Genomic DNA, 22,311 nt, shown 5'->3' with positions numbered 1-22,311 from the left:
TTGTTCTGAACGACTGCGAAAGCATTAGCAGTGTCTATCATTTATTAATTTTGTTTTTGTTAAGAGAAATTGTAATGGGGTGGCTCATTCGATAGCCCAAAAAGCCTCCCGCTTTTTTGTACTAATCCTCTAGCCTAAATTATGATAGTTGATTATCAATGAAGATAATATATCTTTCCGGCCAAAAAAATGTGTGAAACACGTAAAACGACACTAATTTATATAGTCTTTGATGACCCTAATATGAACTTTTTTAAGTGAGAATTTTAATATTACTTAATTCAAAAATAATGATAAATCGCAAAAGCATGTTGATAAAAAAATTAATATTGATATTAGTTGTTCATTGCCTACAAATTGTATAAATGTTCATTTTCGCAAAATCGGGCAAAATAAACTAAACAAAACCAAACCAATATATTTCAATTCTTAAAACCTGACCGAACCAAACCAAACTAAAAAATTTAATTTTTTTTTGCAAAACCGAGCCTAAACAAACTGAGAATAATTTTTTTATTTTTAAGTCAAACCGAATAAAATAATACTTTTATTTTATTGTTCACCTTCTTAAATGTCATAGTCATGACTTTAGTTATGTAAAAGAAATTTGAAGCGAGAGACAATTACCCTATGAATTAAATATGGCACAATTTAGTACTTGAAAGCTTTCATATTTCTATTTTTTTTTTAAGAACACATTATTATTTTGAACAATACATGGAACCTATTTTAACAACCTTAACAACATGGCACCTTGCTGCTTTAACTTATTCATATTATAGTAGACCAAACTGGTGGCTAGTCCAGCCAGAACCCAGTTTAAGTTGGCCATCAGTCTTGCTTTTGAAGCTCCTTAAGAAAGTCTTCATTGTCGACGAGGACCTGCAATCAATCAAAAACAATAAGATCAACTCGTAACATTTTTTTTGGAAAAAAACTACCATTAACTTGACTGTAGGGACGAACTGCATTTTGAATATTCTGTATTTCAGCAACTAATGCAGCCATATTGGATTAACTTACAAAAATATCAGCTCCGCAGATAAATGCAAACCATATTAAGAACCTACAAGCTACTAGAGGAAACTTACGGTTTTCCATCCATCCGGGTCAAGGAAAGCAGTAATTTTGGTGTTGATTCCAGGAATAGGTCCAGGTTGTCGAGTTACTTTTCCACCAAGCTCTTGCGTGACCAGGTTTAGAGCCTCGCCACTTTTGTAGACATCATCAGTGCTAATAGCAACCTGCAAACACCACATTAGTTTGTGAAGAAAAGTATGTACAGATTGAGAGAAAAAAATCCAAACAAGGTCGAAAGAGCCAAAGAGCTTTCGAGTGACCTGCGCATAGGCATTTCCCTTTGTATATTCCGTGACACCATAATTGTAAGTCAACTCGAGGACGGTTGTCTCATATTCTTCTGCATAGCCCATCATCGCCAAGGTGTACTATAAAATGAATTTAATAAAATGAGGACACTCAAAGAAGTCGTTTTATATTTCATACAATACCCTGCTGCTGGTAGATGCCTTAAATATTAAGTATAAGAAAAAAAATAAGCCCAAGGGATTGCACCTTGTGTTCAGGCCTATCAATCTTCCTCAATAGCCTCATCCCCAAGGCCTACACAAACGAAACAATGAGGAAACAGATGAAACATGTTAATGAATTATCACGAAAGATCATATGCAGCCTTTGAACAGTTAAGATTTTAGACTGGTTGAAAGTCCTTCCAAACAAACTAAATGCTTTCTATTAGCGGCTAGGCTTAAGTAATGAAATTACAACCTCACCCTAATCTCATAATTCAGATTCAAGTCATTATTACAGGAAAGACCATGCTTGTTAATTTTCATCTGATATCAACATTATATTCATATTACAAACGAAGTAAATGCTTTAAGTTCACCAATACAATGTTCATTGCATATTAGTAAATTACCTTTTCATAGAACTTGATGGAACGATCCAAGTCACCAACACGAAGCATTACTTGGCACAGGGGCTCAGGAGTTGGTCCTCTTTGAATGATTTCAAAAAGATAACCATCAGGATCTTTCACAAAAGCAATGACACTGCTTCCACCTTTGACTGGACCAGGTTCCCTTGTGACAGCCCCACCCTTGGCACGAACTTCGTCGACCAATTTGTAAACCTAAAAGTCCATAATAAGTTCATTTTTCAGCACAGAGAAAAAAAATCACTTAAACAATAAATTGACACTTACATCCTGAGTTGAAATTGCAAAATGGCCAAAACCAGTTCCAATATCATATGAAGTCACTCCATAATCTGCAACAATTTTTTTTATCAGATTAGATTTTGTATGGATGAACTAAATTCACCATAACACCAAGTTGCCTATCTATAATAAGACCATGCCGAGTCTAAACAATATCGAAGCGTTCGTCTCATACGTGAAATTTTTACTAGCTATATCACTACGAGACCTATTCCTTCAATAATCTAAACTAGACTCGGTATCTTTCCTGTTATGAATTTCACACATTATATTGATAATTGAAAAGACATCAAAATTTCAATATTTCTCAAATAAATTGCTTAGATTAACATCGGAACTCCTACGATCATCCGTAAAAAATAATATCATCAAACATTTAAATTTAGCCAAAATGAAAACTTTGAGCAAAATAAGGTAGCACGGACATTTCATTCAATCAACGTGTGGCGTGTTCCGTGTCCGTGCTACCTTAAACATAAAAGGTGAGAGTAGTATGATCATACTGTAAGTGAGCTCCACAACGAAGTTAGACTCTTCAGGGCCAAATCCAAGAAAAGCATTGGCGTATTTCTCCTCTGGAATATCTCTTTTCCTCAGTAATTTCATCCCAAAGCATTCAGTATAAAACCTAACAATTTCAAGAATATTAAAAAAACATTTCATTCAACACAATCAGTACAAAAAAATAACAAAATTGAAGGATAATACGTACTTAATGGTGCGATCAAGATCACCAACACGATAAACAGCATGAAGAAATCTGCGGTTATCTTTCTTAGGCCATTCTAATAGCTCAGCAGCATTTGGATTTGCAGTCTCAGTTGCCATTTGTGAATTGATTAGCGATCTGTTTGGTTTTTCAAAATTAAATTAAAATTTTAAAGCAGAGATTAAATATTTTAGCAGGAGATTTTTAAACAATCTTAAAATTTTGGGTAAGAATTGAGATGCAGAGAGTATAGAGCTTACCAGAAATTGCGATTGAGAACAGTAGAATATGCCACATCAAGCATGCTATCTGCTTTTTGTATGAGGGGCAAATTATCACTTAAGTCCTTTTCTTTGATTTTAGTGTCAATTTGCTCCTCAAATACCACTTATTTTAACTTTATGATTAATGTATTCATTTTGTTTTATTAATTTGTCTCGTTTTAATTTAATAATATTGTCAGGGGTGAGAAGCATAAATCGAATCAAATGTAAAAGTAGGATAAACTGATAAAGGAAGGCCAAGTTTAGAATTAAATTAACCATAAAATTAAAATTGCTATTAATTGGTCATAATTTGTAAGTTGAGGGACTTGCTATGCAAGTCTTTTTTTAGTGTTTCTTCTTTGTTTGAAAGTTGAAACTATGTAGTCTTTTTTTAATGTATTATATTACAGACTGACTTTGTAATTTCCAGTATGGTGGGCTTTTCATGGGCCTAACATGAATGATTAAGGCATTTTTAGTATATTAAAAGATTGTGGGTTCGGACCATATCTCAATAACTAACAACTAACAAATAAAATTCGAAAGAGTCGATTATCATCTTTAATTAAAAAATAATAATACGGTGGGCTTTTCATGGGCTTTACCTATGGCTATTGAGTGGCCAACCACTTACCTTTTATAATCAGCCCATTCTTCTTAATGCTTCAAAATAAGCCATCTAGACCTAAACATATTCATGGGCCGAGTATATGATTTTTTTAAGTGAAATTTACGTATTTATCTTCAAAATAAAAATATTTGTACTTTTTATCTTAACACAAAAAAATTATAAAAAATAACTTATATTTTTTTCAAATTTATGTTCACTTTGAGTATTTAAAATAATAATAATTTTACTCTGTTCTGTTATCATCTGTTTATCATAACATTATTATACTGATATCATGAATCCATCTGTAATTTATTTTTTTATATATATTATCATGCAATTATCTTAATCTTATCATACTTAATTATCATTTAGTTATCATACTGTAGTGTTATAATAACGACATGATAATATAATGATACCGACATGATAATCAGACACAGTTTTATAACATTATCATATATATTAGCATATTATCATAACATTATTATCTCAATATCGTATGATAATATTATGATAACGACATGATAATCAAATATTATTTTCTATATAATTTTTTTCCTGTAGTGTTATGATAGCGGTATTGACAATGTAGTGATACTGGGATGATAATCATACACTGTTTTCTGCAAAAATTCATTTTTCTTAGCTAAAAATTATTTGTTTTTGCAAATTGTTGGATCTAAAAACTGAAAAAAAATCAAGGTCAATTTTTTTACGTCTAGAAGTTAAAATAAATCGTAAAAATTATCACGAGTTAAGAAAAATTGATAAAATTAAATATGAAAAAACGGCGGAGCGACACCGGAGAGGAGGCAAAGAAATAACTAAGAATAAAAGAAAAAAAATTGAGAAAAAAAACAGAGAAAAATAGAGAGAGAGAGAGAGAGAGAGAGAGAGAGAAAAGGGGGGAGGGAAGAAAACGTGACAGATGGTGGTTAGGAGTAAAAAAATAATAAAAAAGAATTATTATAATAATAAAAACTTGTCTTGCAGTAAATAAATAAATACATTAAAATATTTAAAATATGGTTTCTATCTTTTCATTAGTGAGACAGAATATCATATTATTTTTAAAAAGAAAATATTTTTTTCTATTTTTCTCTCTTTCTAATACAAGTTCAAGTCGGATCTTGATTCGAGCGTTATATTTATCTTCAAATCGATTTTGTATACTATATTTATACGGGGTCATATGAGACTTTCTTCTAGTCTACACTACAAGGCCATGAAATAGATACTCAGACTCATAATCATGTGTATTCAAAACAAACCGATGATTTTAAAGCTTTTTATTTTAATTTTGGGGTAAATCAATAGCAATGATAATATCATATTTATGGTGCTTCAATTATTATATTTTTTTCATGGAGAGATAGAATTTAATATAGGTTAGTTGTTAATATTAGAGATATATTATGTTAGATCAGTTTAAACTGGTTGCACCGAAATTTAAAATCAAAACTTTAAAAATACACTTGAAGAGTGTAACCATTCGAACCAGAATTCACTTGCTTTCAATTATTTTTGTAACCTTATAATAAATAAATAAAGAAAATGCTTAATAGAACATGACTATTTTTAAAAAAAAAACAAAGATGTAGCCAAATTAGCAAAAACATTGATCTATCAATCATAAAAAAATGCTAATTTCTTAATTATTTTGACCTACCATAGTGACGGCTCAAGAGTTGTTAGCCATGTACAGTAATTGTAAGTTGTAAGTAGTCGCTATTCTATGTATTGTTCAAATCTTTGGGTCCCATTTTTGGCTGCAACTTCTTAATAAATAATGCATCGCCTTCCCCTTTTGACCCCTTTCAAACCCCAAGAGACAATGCACTAATACATCCTACTTTAATTTATTAATCTCACTTTTTTTTCATTTTTTATTAAAATTATATTTTAATAGGTTAACTAGTCTAAATTCCAATCGGATTAATCAAAACTGAGGAAACTTTGATTGAGTATTTGATTTTAATCAAGGTTATGGGGCCAATTTCTCCCGCAGATCATCTTTCTTTTTAATTTTACATATAAATAAAACTAATTAATCAGATCTTATACATATTTGATTTACACAATAGGACAATATTTTATTTTGGTATGATAGATTTCAAGTGTGTGGTGACCTCACTTTTGGATTGGGACGTCGGTCCACTTGCATAAGAATGTCCCTTTGTAGCTATCAAGAAATATACTATACTAGTACGAAACCCTCGCTTCGCTTCGGAAAAATAATTTTAAAAAATAATTTTTATTATATTATATAATAATTATTTTACAAATATTTAATTAGAAATATGTTTATTTATTTAACAAAAAAAATATTTTTATTATTATTTTAATCATGTATTGATTTTTTTATTTAATGGGTGATCTTTCTACATGAAAGTAAGTTTATTTTCATTAATAAAAGTTAATTATATATTTAACTTTAAAATTTATTCAACAATCCAGCAAAAAATGTTCAATATATTTTTTTCTAAACATTATGTTTTATGTCAGGTAAGAAAAATTTATTTCTAATTTATTTTAAATTTTTTTATTATTATAATGTGTTTGCATATTAAAAACAATTGTAGTTGAATTTAGTGGCACGTTCATATTTCAGTAGAAATGTTTACTTAATGATTAATTTAAGAAATTGCTGTGTTTTGGACCGTTAAAAAAAAGCTAATGTGCAAGTGTTTTTTCTTTTCCAATAGGGGTAGGCAAATTTTTATTTGTTAGAAGAAGAGATAGGGATATAACAGAAATGAGAAAATAATTAATGTGTGGGACCAACATTTATTTTTACAGTAGGGGCAAAGCTGTCAGCTTCAAATAGAAAAAATGTTTAGGGATAAAAAGGTAAAATCAATAAAAACAGCCACGTAGCACTGAAGTTTTCCATAATGGACATTTTCAATAAATAGCTATCTTGCAAAAGGACAAAAAATATCAGGGCTATAAAAGGAATTATCAAGCACTGTTCATATGAAGGTTCAGTTTTATACTATAGATATAGTGATGATTTGATTTATGGTCATGGTTCGATTTGTTTTAATTCAATTCGTCTCTCTTGGTATTTTATCTTTAAATTGAGCGTAATCCTTCCTAATCATGCAAATGAAGTATTCAGTCAAGATTCACTACAAGAAGTACTAGTATTAACAGCAAATTTTTGCTGCTAATAGTATTAAAATTGTTACTGTTAATATATAGCAACAAAAAAAAATTGTAGCATGTTACTGCTAATAAAACATTGCTTTAATTAATTGATAACAAAATTAGCTGTAAAATACTGATATAACTTAACTAATGGCAGCAAATTTCAAAATTAATGCTGCAAAAAGATTTTTAGCAGCAAAAGAAAATTAGATGCAAAAGAATTTATTGCCAAATACAGAATTCCTTATAGTGATTTACCGAGACTTAATTCAAATATCATCGTTTTTTTTGTACTCAAGACATATTATTATTCAACAAGGTTACACAATAATAGTGGATAAAATCTTAATAGTCAACATTATCACATAATCGTGATTGAAAAAATGTACCATTGTTGAAAAAGCTGGTACGTTTATGTCATTTTTAGCACTGCAATCTTTTTTATGATAAATGTATGCATAGAAATAATGCAATATTTCTTAATAAAAATTTGTTTTGTCGTCATTTTCTTACAAGTTATGAAGAATTTAATTGTATTGATTTAGCTAAATTTTTTTATATAATTTGATTTTTAAATTTATTATAGACGATTTATGAATAATATTATACATTCATGTATCCCTTTTTATACTGCGTAAATGCATTCACAACTTTTGAAAATTGCTTGTAATTAGACAAAATTAATGAAAGTTTTTACATTTCAGAAACATTTATATACAATAATACTATGTTTCTTGGGTTTTAGGTTTAAGTTAGGAGCTTGAATGTAAAATAGTTAGTTCAAAATAATGTGTGCATAATATAAAAAATGTCATTTTTAGCAAACAAATCAAAAGTACTCATTGGATGACCATATAAATATAATTAGTCTAAATCAATCTTTAAATACCATGCAAGTATTTATACTAGGCCTAAAAATACTCATTGGATTATCTTTTAGTACTTTTTCAACCTACACCGAAGTTGAAAACTGGTCAGTTTTTATCATATTTCATATTTTCTCGTTTCAATTGTATCTTTAAGCACTAAATTGATATTTTTTTAAAAAAATTCAAAACAAGTCTTCAAAAACGATCAATTTAATGAGAAAAAAATCAATTTAATACAAAAAGAGTCAACTAGAAAAAAAATCAAACTTTTTTTAAATGAAAAAAGGTCAAATTAATACTTAAAGATACAAAAAATCAAAATTACATTAAATTGAGCAGTTTTTAACGTCATAATAGAGTTGAAAAAGGTTCAAAAATCGGATGTTTTTAAGATATTAGATCTTTATATTATAGTCATTTTAGGACTATAAGTGGTAAATATTTTACCAAATTTTAATGAGATTGCACATTCATAATTTGAACTCAAAATCATAATAACGTGCGAACTCAAACCTTTTAATTTAAACTATGGTGTGCAAGTTGATTTAATTGTCGTGACATTGTGTGTCTCGATTTTCATTCAAAACCAAATTAGTTGTGTCCACGTAAATCTCATATTTTAGTTTAACACATAAAATGCACATGAGAAATTGAGGTCCAGAATGATTGAAAAACTAGAGCCACCACTTTGGTATTATTACCATAAAACATTATGTGTGTATAACAAATGGTTAAGATCATCCCATCTTTCAGTTTCAAATAGCACCATTTGTACTTCATTATCTCACTCAAAGAGTTATCTATTTTAACTTAACTTCCATTTCTATGTCTAAAACACTAAAATCAAATTGTCTTTTTTGTTGTTGTACAACCTAGTAGATTACTGCTTGGTGTTTATACTATTTAGAGTATAACTCATCCACTAATCAATCATAAATATGAAAATACTTGATTTATTTTTTAAATTTTGTATAACATATTTAAATATAATTTAGGATTAATTGTTTCAATAAGAAAGTAATTTGAATTTTTTAAATTAATTCACCACATTATATGTTGATTATAGGAATAATGTCAAAAAAGATGTACATGTTTTTTCACATGCAGTTTAAATTTTTATCATTTTCATGCATGAACTATTATTTTCTTTTTCAAATTCATACATGGTACTGAGATGTCACGACTCTATTGGTGTAATTCGCCAAGGTGAAAGTCATTTTACACCAATAAATGAGTGTCAGCTCAGCATCATATATGAATTTGAAAAAAATTGTAGTTAGTGCATGAATGACAAAATTTAAACTGCGTTATTAAAATAAAAAAAACATATAATTCAAACTTAAAATCAAATCTTCAATCCTTCTATCCATTTTTTTTTTCAAAAAAACCCTCCTTCGAGCATGGACGGATCTGAGGTAGGGCCAGTCACGGCCTGGGCCCTACCTCAATTGTTTTGATTTTTTTTATTAGCCGTGCATGTTTACTCACATGGTAATTGTATTCCAATTCTTCTTAACATTCAATTTCACACATAATGCACATCCACTGAATTCCTATTAAAAAAGTTAGTAATCTTCATCTTTTCATTACTTTAATAATAATATTAATATTTAATAGTCATTTTAATTTATTGTATCCTAATTTTTTAAACAATTAAATTTAAAAAAAAAATAAAATCACCTATTTGAAATTTAGATATGACAAATTTTATTTTTTTCCCCTATCTTTAAGATTTAAATTTGACATGAAACGTAAATGGGTTCTTTTTTAAATATAAAATTTAGTAGTATCGGAGCCAAATAATTTTTGTATTAAAAATGAGTTAATATAGCTTTTTTTAATAATTTGGGAGGAGAGCGTTTATGAAAGAAATTGAACCCACGACCTAGCAGTTTGTTGTCGGCGCCTATAACGTTTAAACTATAACTCATTAGAGTATTATTAAAACTAATAGATGAAAATGCCAAATTTAATAGGAACAAGAGACCTGATAATCTTAAAAAACAGTTTGAAAAAAATATAAATTTAATAGGAGGAAATACAATGCATCAAAAATAATAATTCATATTACTAGTGGTGTTATCTCTTCAAACAAGTTTAATTGACAAAAATAAGTTTTTTTTAAAATTTTGTGATACGTTAATTTTATTTATTTTTGGTAGATTTACATTAGAAAATTTAATAATTATACTTTTATGTGATACGATCTTTTTATTTTTATTAACTAAATTGTGCCCTATCTCAAATTTGGAGCTGGCTTCGTCACTGCGGCTTCGAGTGTGTTATAGAACAATTAAGCTAAAGAAAGAACGTTAATTAAAAATCAAAATTAATGCTAGTAAAAATCTAAATAGGTGACGCATATTAAGAGAAAAAGAAAATTGACCGGGAGAACGGAGAAGAAATAGGCGTCAATGACACGGCGTCGTTTCTCAACTCCACGTGACGAAAGCAATGAGTCCCCATGAAACATCCAACGAATCACAACCGTCCACGTAAGCAATAGCGCATGGAACCCACACTGTTCAAAATAGCGTCCAGGTTCAATGAATGTGGTAGACTGCGATTTGTTCGGTCTTTATTTAAACAGAAGCTCCCATTTCATCCCATTTCCCATTGACACACACAAAAATATTCAGATCAAACTGTCATTTTTTATTCAAATTTTGAAATAGGATTCAAATTCTAAATTCAACGATGGCTTTCAGTGTTGCTTCTTCTTCTTCTCCGGCTTCATTACCGGCCACCAGTTATTCCCGTTCATCAAATCCTTCATCGGAGCTCAAATGTAAGCTTTTCAATTTTGAAAATGAGTTTGTTTTTTTCTTTTGGCTTTAGTTTCAGATGATTTATGTTTTTGTTTTTGTTTCAGCTGCGCAATTCGGTTCATTTCGATTGTTGGATAGGCCGGCGACGGCGACGGCGATTTCGACAGCTGTTAATGTTTCTTCACGGCGTTTGACGGTGAAGCCGGTGAATGCGGAACCTAAAAGGAATCATGCAATTGGGGCTCTGTCTGCAACAATTGCTGAGCCTGGTGAGGATTTTTTTTTTGAAATTAGAGGTTTAGCTTGTATTTGGAGGTTATTTTGACCGAGTGTTTGACTGAAATTTGTGCAGAGGTGGCGGAGAAAGCAGTGGAGGTGGAGGATTTTGAGCAGTTGGCTAAGGAACTTGAGAAGTCATCTCCTTTGGAGATTATGGATAAAGCTCTTGAGAAATTTGGCAATGATATTGCTATTGCTTTCAGGTAAATATTTTAATTCCGTGTTCATCTGAGTTTAATTCCGTGTTGTTTTTGGAAATTTAAATTGTTAGTGGCAGTTGCTTATATGAATTTTTAAGGCTAAATCCATCATTAAGTCCCTATACTATTAGCTTTTATTTGAATTGGTCATTAGTAAATATTTTCCATTTAAGTAGTTCCTTAACTAGTTATATTTTGTATACATGTAGTCCTTTTGTGGATGGAATTCTAGATTATTCATTAATGACCAAGTGAAATAAAAGTTAATAGTACAAATACTTTGAAATAGGCTTAGCAAATTTTTAAAGAACATCTGAAAGATTAATTGCGTATGTGCCATTACATTGTAAAGAATGTTCCTTTACCTAATTTGTGCTTGGCTCTATTGAGAAAAGGTTTTATTTGTTGGCCTTATTGGTTTTTGCAGAATAAGTAAATCTAAAAGAACATAATTTACTAGCTAGCAGACAAATAGAAGGTGGAATGAGAACAACACCATTTGTATTGATATGTGACTCTAATTTTCCTTAAATTGACAAGCTACTGGAATTTGTGAGCTTCATTTAGTAACACTTGTTTGTTGTTTTTCAGTGGTGCTGAGGATGTTGCGTTGATTGAGTATGCGAAGCTAACTGGCAGACCTTTTAGGGTGTTCAGTCTGGACACTGGGAGGTTGAACCCTGAAACTTATAGGTTTTTTGATACGGTTGAGAAGCACTACGGCATCAAAATTGAGTACATGTTTCCTGATTCTGTTGAAGTTCAAGCATTAGTAAGGAGCAAAGGTCTTTTCTCTTTCTATGAGGACGGGCACCAGGAGTGCTGCCGTGTGAGGAAAGTGAGACCTTTGAGGAGGGCTCTTAAGGGACTACGTGCTTGGATCACTGGCCAAAGAAAAGACCAGTCCCCTGGCACTCGGTCTGAGGTTCCTGTTGTCCAGGTCGACCCAGTTTTTGAAGGGTTAGACGGTGGGGCTGGTAGTCTGATCAAGTGGAATCCAGTGGCAAATGTTGATGGACAGGATGTATGGAAGTTGCTCCGAACCATGGATGTCCCTGTGAATCCCTTACATTTGCAAGGGTATGTTTCCATTGGGTGCGAGCCTTGCACAAGGCCGGTGCTTCCAGGCCAACACGAAAGAGAAGGAAGATGGTGGTGGGAGGATGCTAAGGCTAAGGAATGTGGTCTTCATAAAGGAAATTTGAAACAAGACGATGTTGCCAAACTGAATGGTAACGGAAACGGGGCTGCTCATTCTAATGGATCCGATGCAGTTGCTGACATTTTCAACTCAGATAATTTGGTCGACTTGGGCAGGGCTGGAATTGAGAACTTGTTAAAATTGGAAAACAGAAAAGAAGCATGGATTGTTGTTCTCTATGCTCCATGGTGCCAATTCTGCCAGGGAATGGAGCAATCCTACCTTGCATTGGCGGATAAATTGGCGGGGAGCGGAGTGAAGGTTGGCAAATTCAGGGCAGATGGTGATCAAAAGGAGTTTGCTAAGCAAGAATTGCAGCTAGGAAGCTTTCCTACAATACTTTTCTTCCCAAAACACTCCTCCCGGCCGATCAAGTATCCCTCTGAGGAAAGGGATGTAGATTCATTGACGACTTTCGTCAATGCTCTCCGGTAATGGATAAGACATCAGTGATAGATGGTTGAATTACTTAAACACAGGTCCATAGTTGTCTTTCACCTCAGTAGAGCAAGGCAACAAAGCCTCGACTTGAAGCATAACTTAATTGTTTGCTTCTTCCAGCGATAGTAGCCATGGAAGTATGAACATATAGCTTTGGTCGTTTGTATAGTGTTGGTATATATACTTCCGTTTCGTGCAAGTTTTAAAGTCTTTCTTAGAGATTATAATTTTGATCTTGTTTCTTAGAGTCATTGTAATGAGAAGTAGAGTTCAATCTATTAATTTTCAGGCATTGTCGTCATGTAAATGACCTCTAGTTGTGAAACTTCTAATTTTTGGTTTATCGGTTGGTTGTTGTTAACTACTATAATAGTTCTTTTGAGCAGATTAATAGTCCGTCAATAAAATAAATTTGCTCTAGTTCTTATGCAAAAGTTCAAACTGTTTTTGTAACAAATTGTTTTAACGAAAGATTACAGAAGAATTCAAAAAAGGGTATAAAAATTTCAAAACTTTTATAAAGTTTTCATTTAGCACCTAACTTTTTTTATTAGTTTTCATTTAACGCCAAAAAAGTTTTTGTTTTGTATATTCCATATCAAAGATGTATAATAGATTATCAACAATGTACCATTTGAGGTATTAAATATGCATTAAAAATAAGTATGTAAAATTTGATTTTTTTTATTCTTTTAGATAAGATTGAAGTAATTTGACTCAGCGTGTTTTTGGAAATTAAGTGATTTTTTGAGATAATTTTGTTGTTAACCCTAAATTTTGGTTCAAATTGTTAAGAAAAATTACTTTGTATACCTCATTTTTGAAATTTTTATAAAAATACTCATTTTACCTTTAATTTACCAATGAGTTAACAATAATCCACTAATAAACCATCAAAAAGGGATTCTTTTGCACAAGAAATTCCAAAAATGAGATATTTTTGAAAAAAGCCAAATTGTTAATTATGAAAGTAAGCCACGGGCTTCAGCCCATAGATCAACTTATCCTTCAGAAGCCCATGGAATCACTCTAATTTATGCGAGTTCTATGCTTACACTTGAAAGTTGAAAGAATGCCAAATTCTGAAATCAAATAAAATAAAGCAGGAAAAACAAACGAACAAAGGGTTGATGCGCCCCCTGAACTTGTGACATAAGATCATTTAATCCAGTTTTAATTTGTTTGAGCAACTAACCCCAAAACTCTTCATTTTTGGATCAAATAACCCCATAATTTATTTTTTTATTGCAAAAAATAAATTTAAAATAATTTTGTCGCAACAATTAAGAAATTTTTTAATTTCTATTTCGCATTCTTCACCTCCGATTTGTATTTTACGCGTTTTTAAAATACAATTATTGGGTTATCTGACTCAAAAATGAAGAGTTTTGGAGTTAGTTGTTCAAACAAGTTAAAATTGGATTAAATGACTCTCTGTCTCAAGTTCAGGGGGGTGCGTTGACCCTTTGCTCAAAAACAAAGTAGTACTAAATACAAAGAGAGCAACATGTGAATATGATGTAGTAATTGTTGTGCTCGTGACCAAGTCTGCTGCTGTTGGGCTACCCTGTGTCTTTTGTTTGATGTACTGAATCAACATTATTGGTAATGGCAGCTCTGAATATTTTTCATCTTATTCATATTTTTCAATGTGAATTTTCCACCGACTCAAATTATTTAAAGTAATCAATTTCTTGATTTTAGATCAGCAGAAAGTAACGATAATTTAACCTTTAGTTGAGTGGAATAAATGCAATTATGTTCAATAAATACAGACTGCTCAAATCCTCCAAATTTGTCTATTAAACATTACTTTCTTTCTAAAATTGCCATAAAAAACAAAACTTGATCATAAATTATAAACCCAAATGATCTAAAAAGAATGTGATGAAGAGATCATAACCAAAATGGTAAAAGATAAAATACTTAACTTTTATGAACCTGCAAATGCCAGGCTGTGAGATTGTGACTTAAAGAAATATATCATCAAAGGTACAGAAGAAGCCAAGTCAATGTTGTGAATTTACCATAAAGCTCTCAAATTTACATTTGTTTAAGCCGCTTTTTGAGTATACAGTCGACCCTCTAATAATTAATATTATATAAATTAATAATTCTAATAATTAATAGAAAATTGAGAGAACCAACTTTGTTCCACGTCGGATGATTAATTCTATTATTTAATAATTAATAAAATTTAAAATATATTCTACATGAATATTAATTATTAGAGAGATTTTTTTAAAGAAATATATAACAATTGATGATTTATTTGAGGCAATACTAACCTTAATTCATAAAATGTAAGTTAAAATACCATCAAATTATGACTTTTTTAATCTTTTGAGAAATTTTAAAAGAAGTTATTAGATAAACAAATTAAAATAAGTAAAGTATCTCTAGTATTAAAAATAATAAAAATTATTTTACTTTATTAATATAACTTCTTAATAATTATTTTTTAGTTTGATATCAATTGATATTTCTTAAATTGAATATAAAATTATTTCTTTTAAATTGAGTTATTGTAAAGTGTATTTAGTTAGTTTTTTTATAATATAATATTAATGTTAGGCCTATTATTGTACGTGCTTTAAAATATCTTTTATAAATTTTTTCTCTATAAATTCAATAAATTAATACTTTTAATAATTAATAAATTTTTGATCCACCATGTATATTAATTATCAGAGGGTCGACTGTACTTGCCAATTCACAAGGTCAATTTCGACAATTTGTATGTTTGTCGGGGCTATACACTCCACTGAAGCTCGAAAGTGACGGGCTTTATGTCTCAAGAAAAAAAAGTGAGGGGCTTTTCAAAATCAAGAACCAGCCACACCACACCATATAGTTGATTCTTTAGATCTCTTGAGTCAACAAGAACACAACCAATTAACCAAATCAAACCCACCAACAAAATTCAACTAAAAACCAAAATTGAAAAAGTTACAATTTTAGAAGATAATGCAAGAATCTGTAGCTGAACCAGAACCAGAACCAGATGATAAAGAACTAAAACTCAAGCTTCTCTTCGATAATGGCACACTCTAATCTCGGCCTTCTCGTATTCAACATCATCTTTTTCCTCTCCATTGCAGTTTTCAATCTCTCACAAGGTAACATTTACTGTAAATTATTCAACTTTCTTGAACTTGGTATTTTAAGAAGCCAAAGAAGCAATCTTTTTGTTTTATACATTTGCAGCAAAATCGTCACCATTGGTACAAATTAAGCAGCAAAAGGCAGACCAAGACAATGAGCCATTTGTGGGTCTTAATATAGGAACAGATGTGTCCAATATTTTGTCAGCAACTGAGCTTGTTTCTTTTCTGCAAGTTCAAAAGATTACTCACATTCGCTTCTATGATGCTAATCCTGATTTACTCAAAGCTTTGGCTAAAACCAAGATTAGGGTCATGATCAGTGTGCCTAATAATCAGCTTCTTGCAATTGGCTCCTCGAACACCACAGCAGCCTCTTGGATTGATCGAAATGTGGTTGCATACTATCCACAGACTTTAATCACTTCAATTGCTGTAGGTGATGAGGTTTTAACTACTGTGCCCTCTTCTGCTCCTTTACTTATGCCTGCTATTGAGTCTCTTTATAGTGCTTTAGTTGCTGCAAATTTGCATACTCAGATCAAGATTTCAACTCCTCATGCTGCATCTATAATTCTCGATCCATTTCCTCCTTCTCAGTCCTTTTTTAATCAGAGTTGGACTTCTGTTATGCTTCCTCTGCTTCAGTTTTTGTCGAAAACTGGCTCCCCGTTGATGATGAATCTTTATCCGTATTATGTGTTTATGCAAAATAAAGGGGTGGTGCCTATTGATAATTCGTTGTTCAAGCCTTTGACACCGTCTAAAGAAATGGTTGATCCTAATACTTTGTTGCACTATAATAATGTGCTTGATGCTATGATTGATGCTGCTTATTTTTCTATGAAGAATTTGAATGTTACTGATGTTGTGGTTCTTGTTACGGAGACTGGGTGGCCTTCGAAGGGTGATTCGAAAGAGCCTTATGCTACTATCGACAATGCAGACACGTATAATTCTAATCTGATTAAGCATGTTCTTGATCGTAGCGGGACTCCTTTTCATCCAGAAATAACTTCCGATGTGTATATATACGAATTGTTCAACGAGGACTTGAGGTCACCACCGGTATCAGAAGCAAATTGGGGACTGTTCTATGGGAATTCAACACCGGTTTATCTGCTTCATGTTTATGGAAGTGGGACTTTTTTGGCTAATGATACAACAAACCAGACATATTGCATTGTAATGGATGGTATTGATTCAAAGACGTTGCAGGCTGCATTAGACTGGGCATGTGGACCGGGAAGGGCTAATTGTAGCGAGATTCAGCCGGGGGAGGACTGTTATTCGCCCAACAATGTGAAGAACCATGCTTCTTATGCATTTGATAGCTATTATCAGAAGGAAGGGAAGTCTGCAGGGTCTTGTGATTTCAAGGGTGTGGCCATGATCACCACCACGGATCCAAGTAAGTTTGTTCTTTCATTTGCATTCTTTTCGTCTTTTTAATTACTAGTTCTAGTGCCTGGATCTTCCAAAAATTTAATCAATCTTATCTTGGATTATAATGAAAAGTTAAGGATATGGACATGAAACTTTTGGAAACTGCAGTTACTACTAAGTTATACTACAAGAAAATGTAGAATTTTAATGTAAATGTTTATGTGCAAAATTGGCATATACATTGTGGCTCAATTCAAATGGAAGACAAGATAGTTTACATATTTCTTTATGCGTCTAAAGTGCATTCCTTGACGGTCATAAGTTTAAAAGCTATGCTGCACGGAAATGTTGATGTAGAAAACGGAGCAATATCTTCTATGAATATGTTATAAATATAAGTTTTAAAGTTTTGGAAACGGCGTTTCTGGAAACTAAATGCTGATATGTTGCACTCAACATAGGTTAAAAGTATAAAAGTTTGAGATTGCCTAATCCTACAGCACTAAAAAGAACAGTGTTCTTTCAATCATGGTGATCTCAGTGGTTACTCATGAGGACAAAGAAGTGTAATTCCTACATGACATTGGCACATGGCTTTCTTTAGTGATTGGAGTGTAGTAAAGGGAATGGAATAAACTTTCTGTGGCTGAAGTAAAAATATTATGATTTCATGTTAGATAGTGATTCAAGTGGAGCCCCATTGAGACAACACAATGCCAATAGTTCATGCTCATGTATGGAATCTACTTAGAAAATGACCTTATTACATAAATTCTTGCAGGCAGCTTCAATTATAGCTTTGTGGATCTGAAAGTTCAATTGGGGGTCCTCCTTATTTATTTTTTTCTCTTCCATAATTAATTTTTCAAAATCTGATGTACATTTTTCTCTTTGTTGATACTGTTTGCAGGTCATGGTAGCTGTATCTTTCCAGGAAGGTACAGGATTCTGCCTCTTTCTAGCCAAATTATTGCACTGAAACTTGTCAACTTCTACATTTCAGCATTTCGTTTTCGTTTACGCTATCGAAATTTCAAAACTTTATATCTTTGTCTATTCTCGCAAAAAAATATCGATTAAGGCTGTTTTTCGTTTCAGATGTTCCTTCCGTTTCCATGCAACATAGCTTCACATTCCTTTTAGTCCAAAGCTAAAAGCATTACTTAACTAGAGCAAATTCCATCTGTTTTGCTGCTAATAAAACTCTCATTGTTGGTTGCAGTAAGAAGTTAAGCAATCAAACACGGACTGCTGCAAATACAACTCAATCAAGTGGTTCAGCAGATAGTTCAAGATTAATCATCTTCAGAACCAGTAAAATGTTCATAATTGATAAGGGTTTAAGCCCTCTGTTGGCTGTAATTCTTTCCATTTTTTATACATTCCTTTTGTAACCAGGTGTTGAGGTGCTAGAATAAAACAATTTCTTTAGCACATATTGTTATTATCATTAAGTGTTCGATTCATTATTTACCGTGTAAATTTCCTATTAGTAGAAGTATTTATTTGAAATAGAGGCAGTGTTCTTTGGTTAGGACATTCCAATGATATTCCTTGCTTAATAAACCGGACAACTTCTTCAATTAAGTGAATGTTCTTCCAGTGAACAGAACAAATAAGCAAATTAGGACGTTGGTAACTCAGGAGTAAGTAGCTGATTCGAGCTCGAGTAATGCCAAGCTCAGAGTTTGAGTGTGTTATACAACTTTGAGTTTGAACTCGATTGTTCTTAAATTTTTAAGCTAGATCTCGAGGTCAAACCATATCTGAACTATTTGAATTGAAACTCAAACCACATCCAAATTACTCGAATTCGAGCTCAACTCGAGTTCAACAAATAACTATAAAAAATATCATATTTGATGCATGGAATTCGACCAATCAAAATAATATAAGAAATTTATTTAGATTCGTTTAGGTTTATGAGTCTCATGAACTTCACAAGCCTCTTCAATTAATATTCATACTTGATTCCAGATTAAATTTGAACAGCTCGAGCTCGACTCAAAACTTTTTGAGTCGATTTTATATTTTGTAACCATCTCCAATAACTCAAGAGTAGCGCAACTAAGGGAAGAAATATTTTGTGGGCTAAAATCAAAAACCTGGACATTAAGCCCAATAGGGCAGTGAATGCAAACTCAATAGCGGGCAGTGATGACTTCAAAAGTTTAAAAATGGCAGCTTTATTTTCAATTTCATCTCTACGTTTTCTCATCAAAACAAGAAGAATAAAAATGTCATGGACTTGCAAGAAATGCACTTTCATAAACGATAACTCTTCCTCTTCAAAACCCACTTGTCAAATTTGTCTATCACCCCCTTCGCCTCCTTCAATTCTTTCTTCTAATCAAGAAACCCCAAAATGGTCATGCAAAGCCTGCACTTTTTTAAACCCTTACAAGAACACAACCTCCTGTGAAATGTGTGGCAGTACGGCTTCTCTATCTTCCCTTTCTAGTTTTGATGATCTGAATGACATTACTGCTTTGGATTCTTCTGTTGGCTCTGTTTTCTTGCCCTTGAGGACTTGCAAAAGGAAGATTTCTGATTCTTCTTCATCAATGGATGAAACTGATCAGAATTCTCTTCAATTCCGTGGCTTTCGTGGCCTTAAGGCCTGTAATAAAGCTGTTGTTAATGTTGATGGTTAGTGGATACAATTGGGGTTGTCTTTAGAGAAGTTGTTTTGTTTGTACTTAGGTTTTTTTAATGGTGTGCTAATATTTGTACAGATGGGGATGATCAACGTTCCGTCAAATTGGGTGGATTTCAAGGGTTTGGGGCATCCAACAAGGCAGTCACTGTTGTCAAGGGTGAATTATAATTTGATTCCTCAAAGATTTCCCTTTTTATGATTATCATTTTTTTGATTATCAAATGCTAATGGAGAATTGCTTATTGCATGTTCATCAACTTGTTTATTAGATGGTTGCCATTACATTTTACTGATAAGTTGTTCAACCTAAAGCTTAGCTTAACATTATAGTGTAAATTTCATTATCCCTCGACTATCTTTGGAAGAAGATGCATATAGATGTGAATGTTTGGATGGAAGTATATGCGTTTGCCTCTTGCGGTTGTGCATACTTGCATTGCTTATATAAGTTCTTATGTTCCGGTACTTATAAGAAATTACATACATTTTCTACAAGACGAATAGATAGATTATTGATAGATGAAGATGCGATGTCAGTATGAGGGAATGACAAATGGATCTATGACCCAAATTGTTGCATTAAATAAATCTACGTACTTTATTGAATACCATGTAATATGTGGCAGATGACTTCATTCCATTGGCAACGTTGAGTTCATTCAAGATTTTGAGCTATAATGTTTGGTTTCGAGAAGATCTGGAGCTGCATAAGAGGATGAAAGCTATTGGCGACCTTATTCAATGTCATTCACCCGATGTGATTTGTTTTCAGGTTTGTTTTGTCTTGGAATTCCTTTTCATGGAGGATGCATTTTGTCTGTCGTCGATTTCCATCTTACTCACTGACTGTGCCTTGCAGGAAGTTACTCCAAACATATATGACATATTTAGGCAATCCAGCTGGTGGAAAGTGTACCGTTGCTCTCTTTCAAATGATGCCGCAAATTCAAGACCGTACTTTTGCATGCAGGTAAGCTTGTATCACTAAGTAAGCCGGACGGGTATGTTTATCACCAGCATACATCATTCTTAGGATAGTTAGATGGATTACTAAGGTCTTTCACAGCCACCTTGTCTATCATATGTATAAATGGCATTTATCGGTATTAGTTTTACTCGCTTCTCAAATTCAGCTACTTGGCACTTGCATTCAGAACTGTAATGCATGTACACTCATGACGCTGTATTTAGGTCCATTCCCGTTCAGTTGGCTGCGGTGGAAATTGAAAATGTAGTCTCCATTTATTCACCTAAAGAAACGCACATTATACCATTTACTTGGGTGCTAATTTTGTGAACGCCTGCTACTTAATGTACTTATAAGTATCAATCGCGGATGTGGTTAAGATGTATCGTCATTCACTTGTCTGTTGTTGCAAATTTTGGTGTGCAGTTAAGCAAACTTCAAGTAAAGTCCTTCAGCACTAAGCCATTTAACAATTCTATAATGGGGCGAGAACTCTGCATTGTGGAGCTTGAACTTCCTCCTAGCAAGTCACTTGTTGTTGCCACAAGCCATCTTGAGAGTCCGTGCCCTGCACCTCCTAAATGGGATCAGATGTTCAGCAAGGAACGTGTAGTTCAGGCAAACGAGGCTACCAGCCTTCTTAAGAATAATCCAAATGTGATCTTTTGTGGCGACATGAACTGGGATGACAAATCAGACGGCGGGTTTCCTTTGCCAGATGGATGGACCGACGCATGGACAGAGTTACGACCAGGGGACAATGGATTCACATATGATACCAAGTCTAATCAGATGCTGTCGGGTAACCGTACATTGCAAAAGCGACTTGATCGATTTGCATGCAGTCTGCGTGATTTCAAGATAAGTAAAATTGACATGATAGGTAAGGAAGCAATACCGGGTTTATCCCATGTCAAGGAGAAGAAAGTGAGGAAAGAGGTAAAGATGTTGGAGCTCCCTGTTCTGCCAAGTGACCATTATGGCTTGCTTTTAACAATTTCTTCTCGATGATGCTTATATTTTTGTTCGAGCAATGGACAAAGGGGTCAAGAACAGGAAAAAAAGGGAGTTTTTTTGGTTCATTTTTGTATAGACAACAAATGAAATGTAAAGGCTTGAGAGCCTTCAGGGAAGCATTATGCTCCCAATTTTGTATGAGAAAATTGCACCAAATCACTCAAAAACTGAAAACTTTATGTTAGTGACCCACCTTTTTATTTTTTGCAAAAATCTCTCAATTTTTAAAAGTTGTTTTTGTGATGTACCTCATTTTAATTTTAGACCTATTTTACCCTTACTTTAAAAGATTGTTTGGTGGCTAGATGATATGTTTCTACAGTTAGATCGGTGTTTCCCACCACAGTGGTTTTTGATCTGTCCGAAGTGGTCGGCGATGGTTGAGAAAATCAAGTCGGTGAATAGCTTCAAGGAATCAATTAATTTTATCATTAGAGAAA

General features: G+C 32.4%; 4 protein-coding genes across 4 annotated transcripts; 3 read left to right on the top strand and 1 right to left on the bottom strand.

Annotated features, from left to right (window-relative positions):
* Nucleotides 1-650: 650 nt before the first annotated feature.
* LOC126665812 (lactoylglutathione lyase GLX1) lies at nt 651-3,308 on the bottom strand. The gene is made up of 9 exons (XM_050358737.2): nt 3,212-3,308; nt 2,955-3,089; nt 2,746-2,870; nt 2,228-2,292; nt 1,943-2,155; nt 1,576-1,623; nt 1,341-1,448; nt 1,092-1,244; nt 651-882 (listed from the first exon to the last, which is right to left on the bottom strand). Exons 2-9 carry the CDS (start codon nt 3,068-3,070, stop codon nt 832-834), a joined length of 879 nt encoding a protein of 292 aa, XP_050214694.1. The 5' UTR covers nt 3,071-3,089; nt 3,212-3,308; the 3' UTR covers nt 651-831.
* Nucleotides 3,309-10,457: 7,149 nt separating this feature from the next.
* On the top strand, nt 10,458-13,081 carry LOC126664476 (5'-adenylylsulfate reductase 3, chloroplastic-like). The gene is made up of 4 exons (XM_050356870.1): nt 10,458-10,637; nt 10,722-10,886; nt 10,970-11,099; nt 11,688-13,081. The coding sequence occupies exons 1-4, from the start codon at nt 10,547-10,549 to the stop codon at nt 12,730-12,732; spliced, it is 1,431 nt and encodes a 476-aa protein (XP_050212827.1). The 5' UTR covers nt 10,458-10,546; the 3' UTR covers nt 12,733-13,081.
* Nucleotides 13,082-15,493: 2,412 nt separating this feature from the next.
* Nucleotides 15,494-18,697, top strand: LOC126653757 (glucan endo-1,3-beta-glucosidase 1). The gene is given in 5 exon segments (XM_050347699.2): nt 15,494-15,857; nt 15,946-17,253; nt 18,139-18,166; nt 18,451-18,599; nt 18,602-18,697. Coding segments are annotated over 5 exon segments (1,596 nt in total). The 5' UTR covers nt 15,494-15,778; the 3' UTR covers nt 18,634-18,697.
* Nucleotides 18,698-19,390: 693 nt separating this feature from the next.
* Nucleotides 19,391-22,037, top strand: LOC126653770 (uncharacterized). The gene is made up of 5 exons (XM_050347707.2): nt 19,391-19,877; nt 19,964-20,044; nt 20,514-20,659; nt 20,747-20,857; nt 21,281-22,037. Exons 1-5 carry the CDS (start codon nt 19,406-19,408, stop codon nt 21,863-21,865), a joined length of 1,395 nt encoding a protein of 464 aa, XP_050203664.1. The 5' UTR covers nt 19,391-19,405; the 3' UTR covers nt 21,866-22,037.
* Nucleotides 22,038-22,311: the final 274 nt, after the last annotated feature.

Source organism: Mercurialis annua, linkage group LG1-X, assembly GCF_937616625.2.
Source record: "Mercurialis annua linkage group LG1-X, ddMerAnnu1.2, whole genome shotgun sequence".
NCBI classification, from domain to species: Eukaryota; Viridiplantae; Streptophyta; class Magnoliopsida; order Malpighiales; family Euphorbiaceae; genus Mercurialis; species Mercurialis annua.
This window is presented reverse-complemented; position numbering and strand designations above follow the sequence as displayed.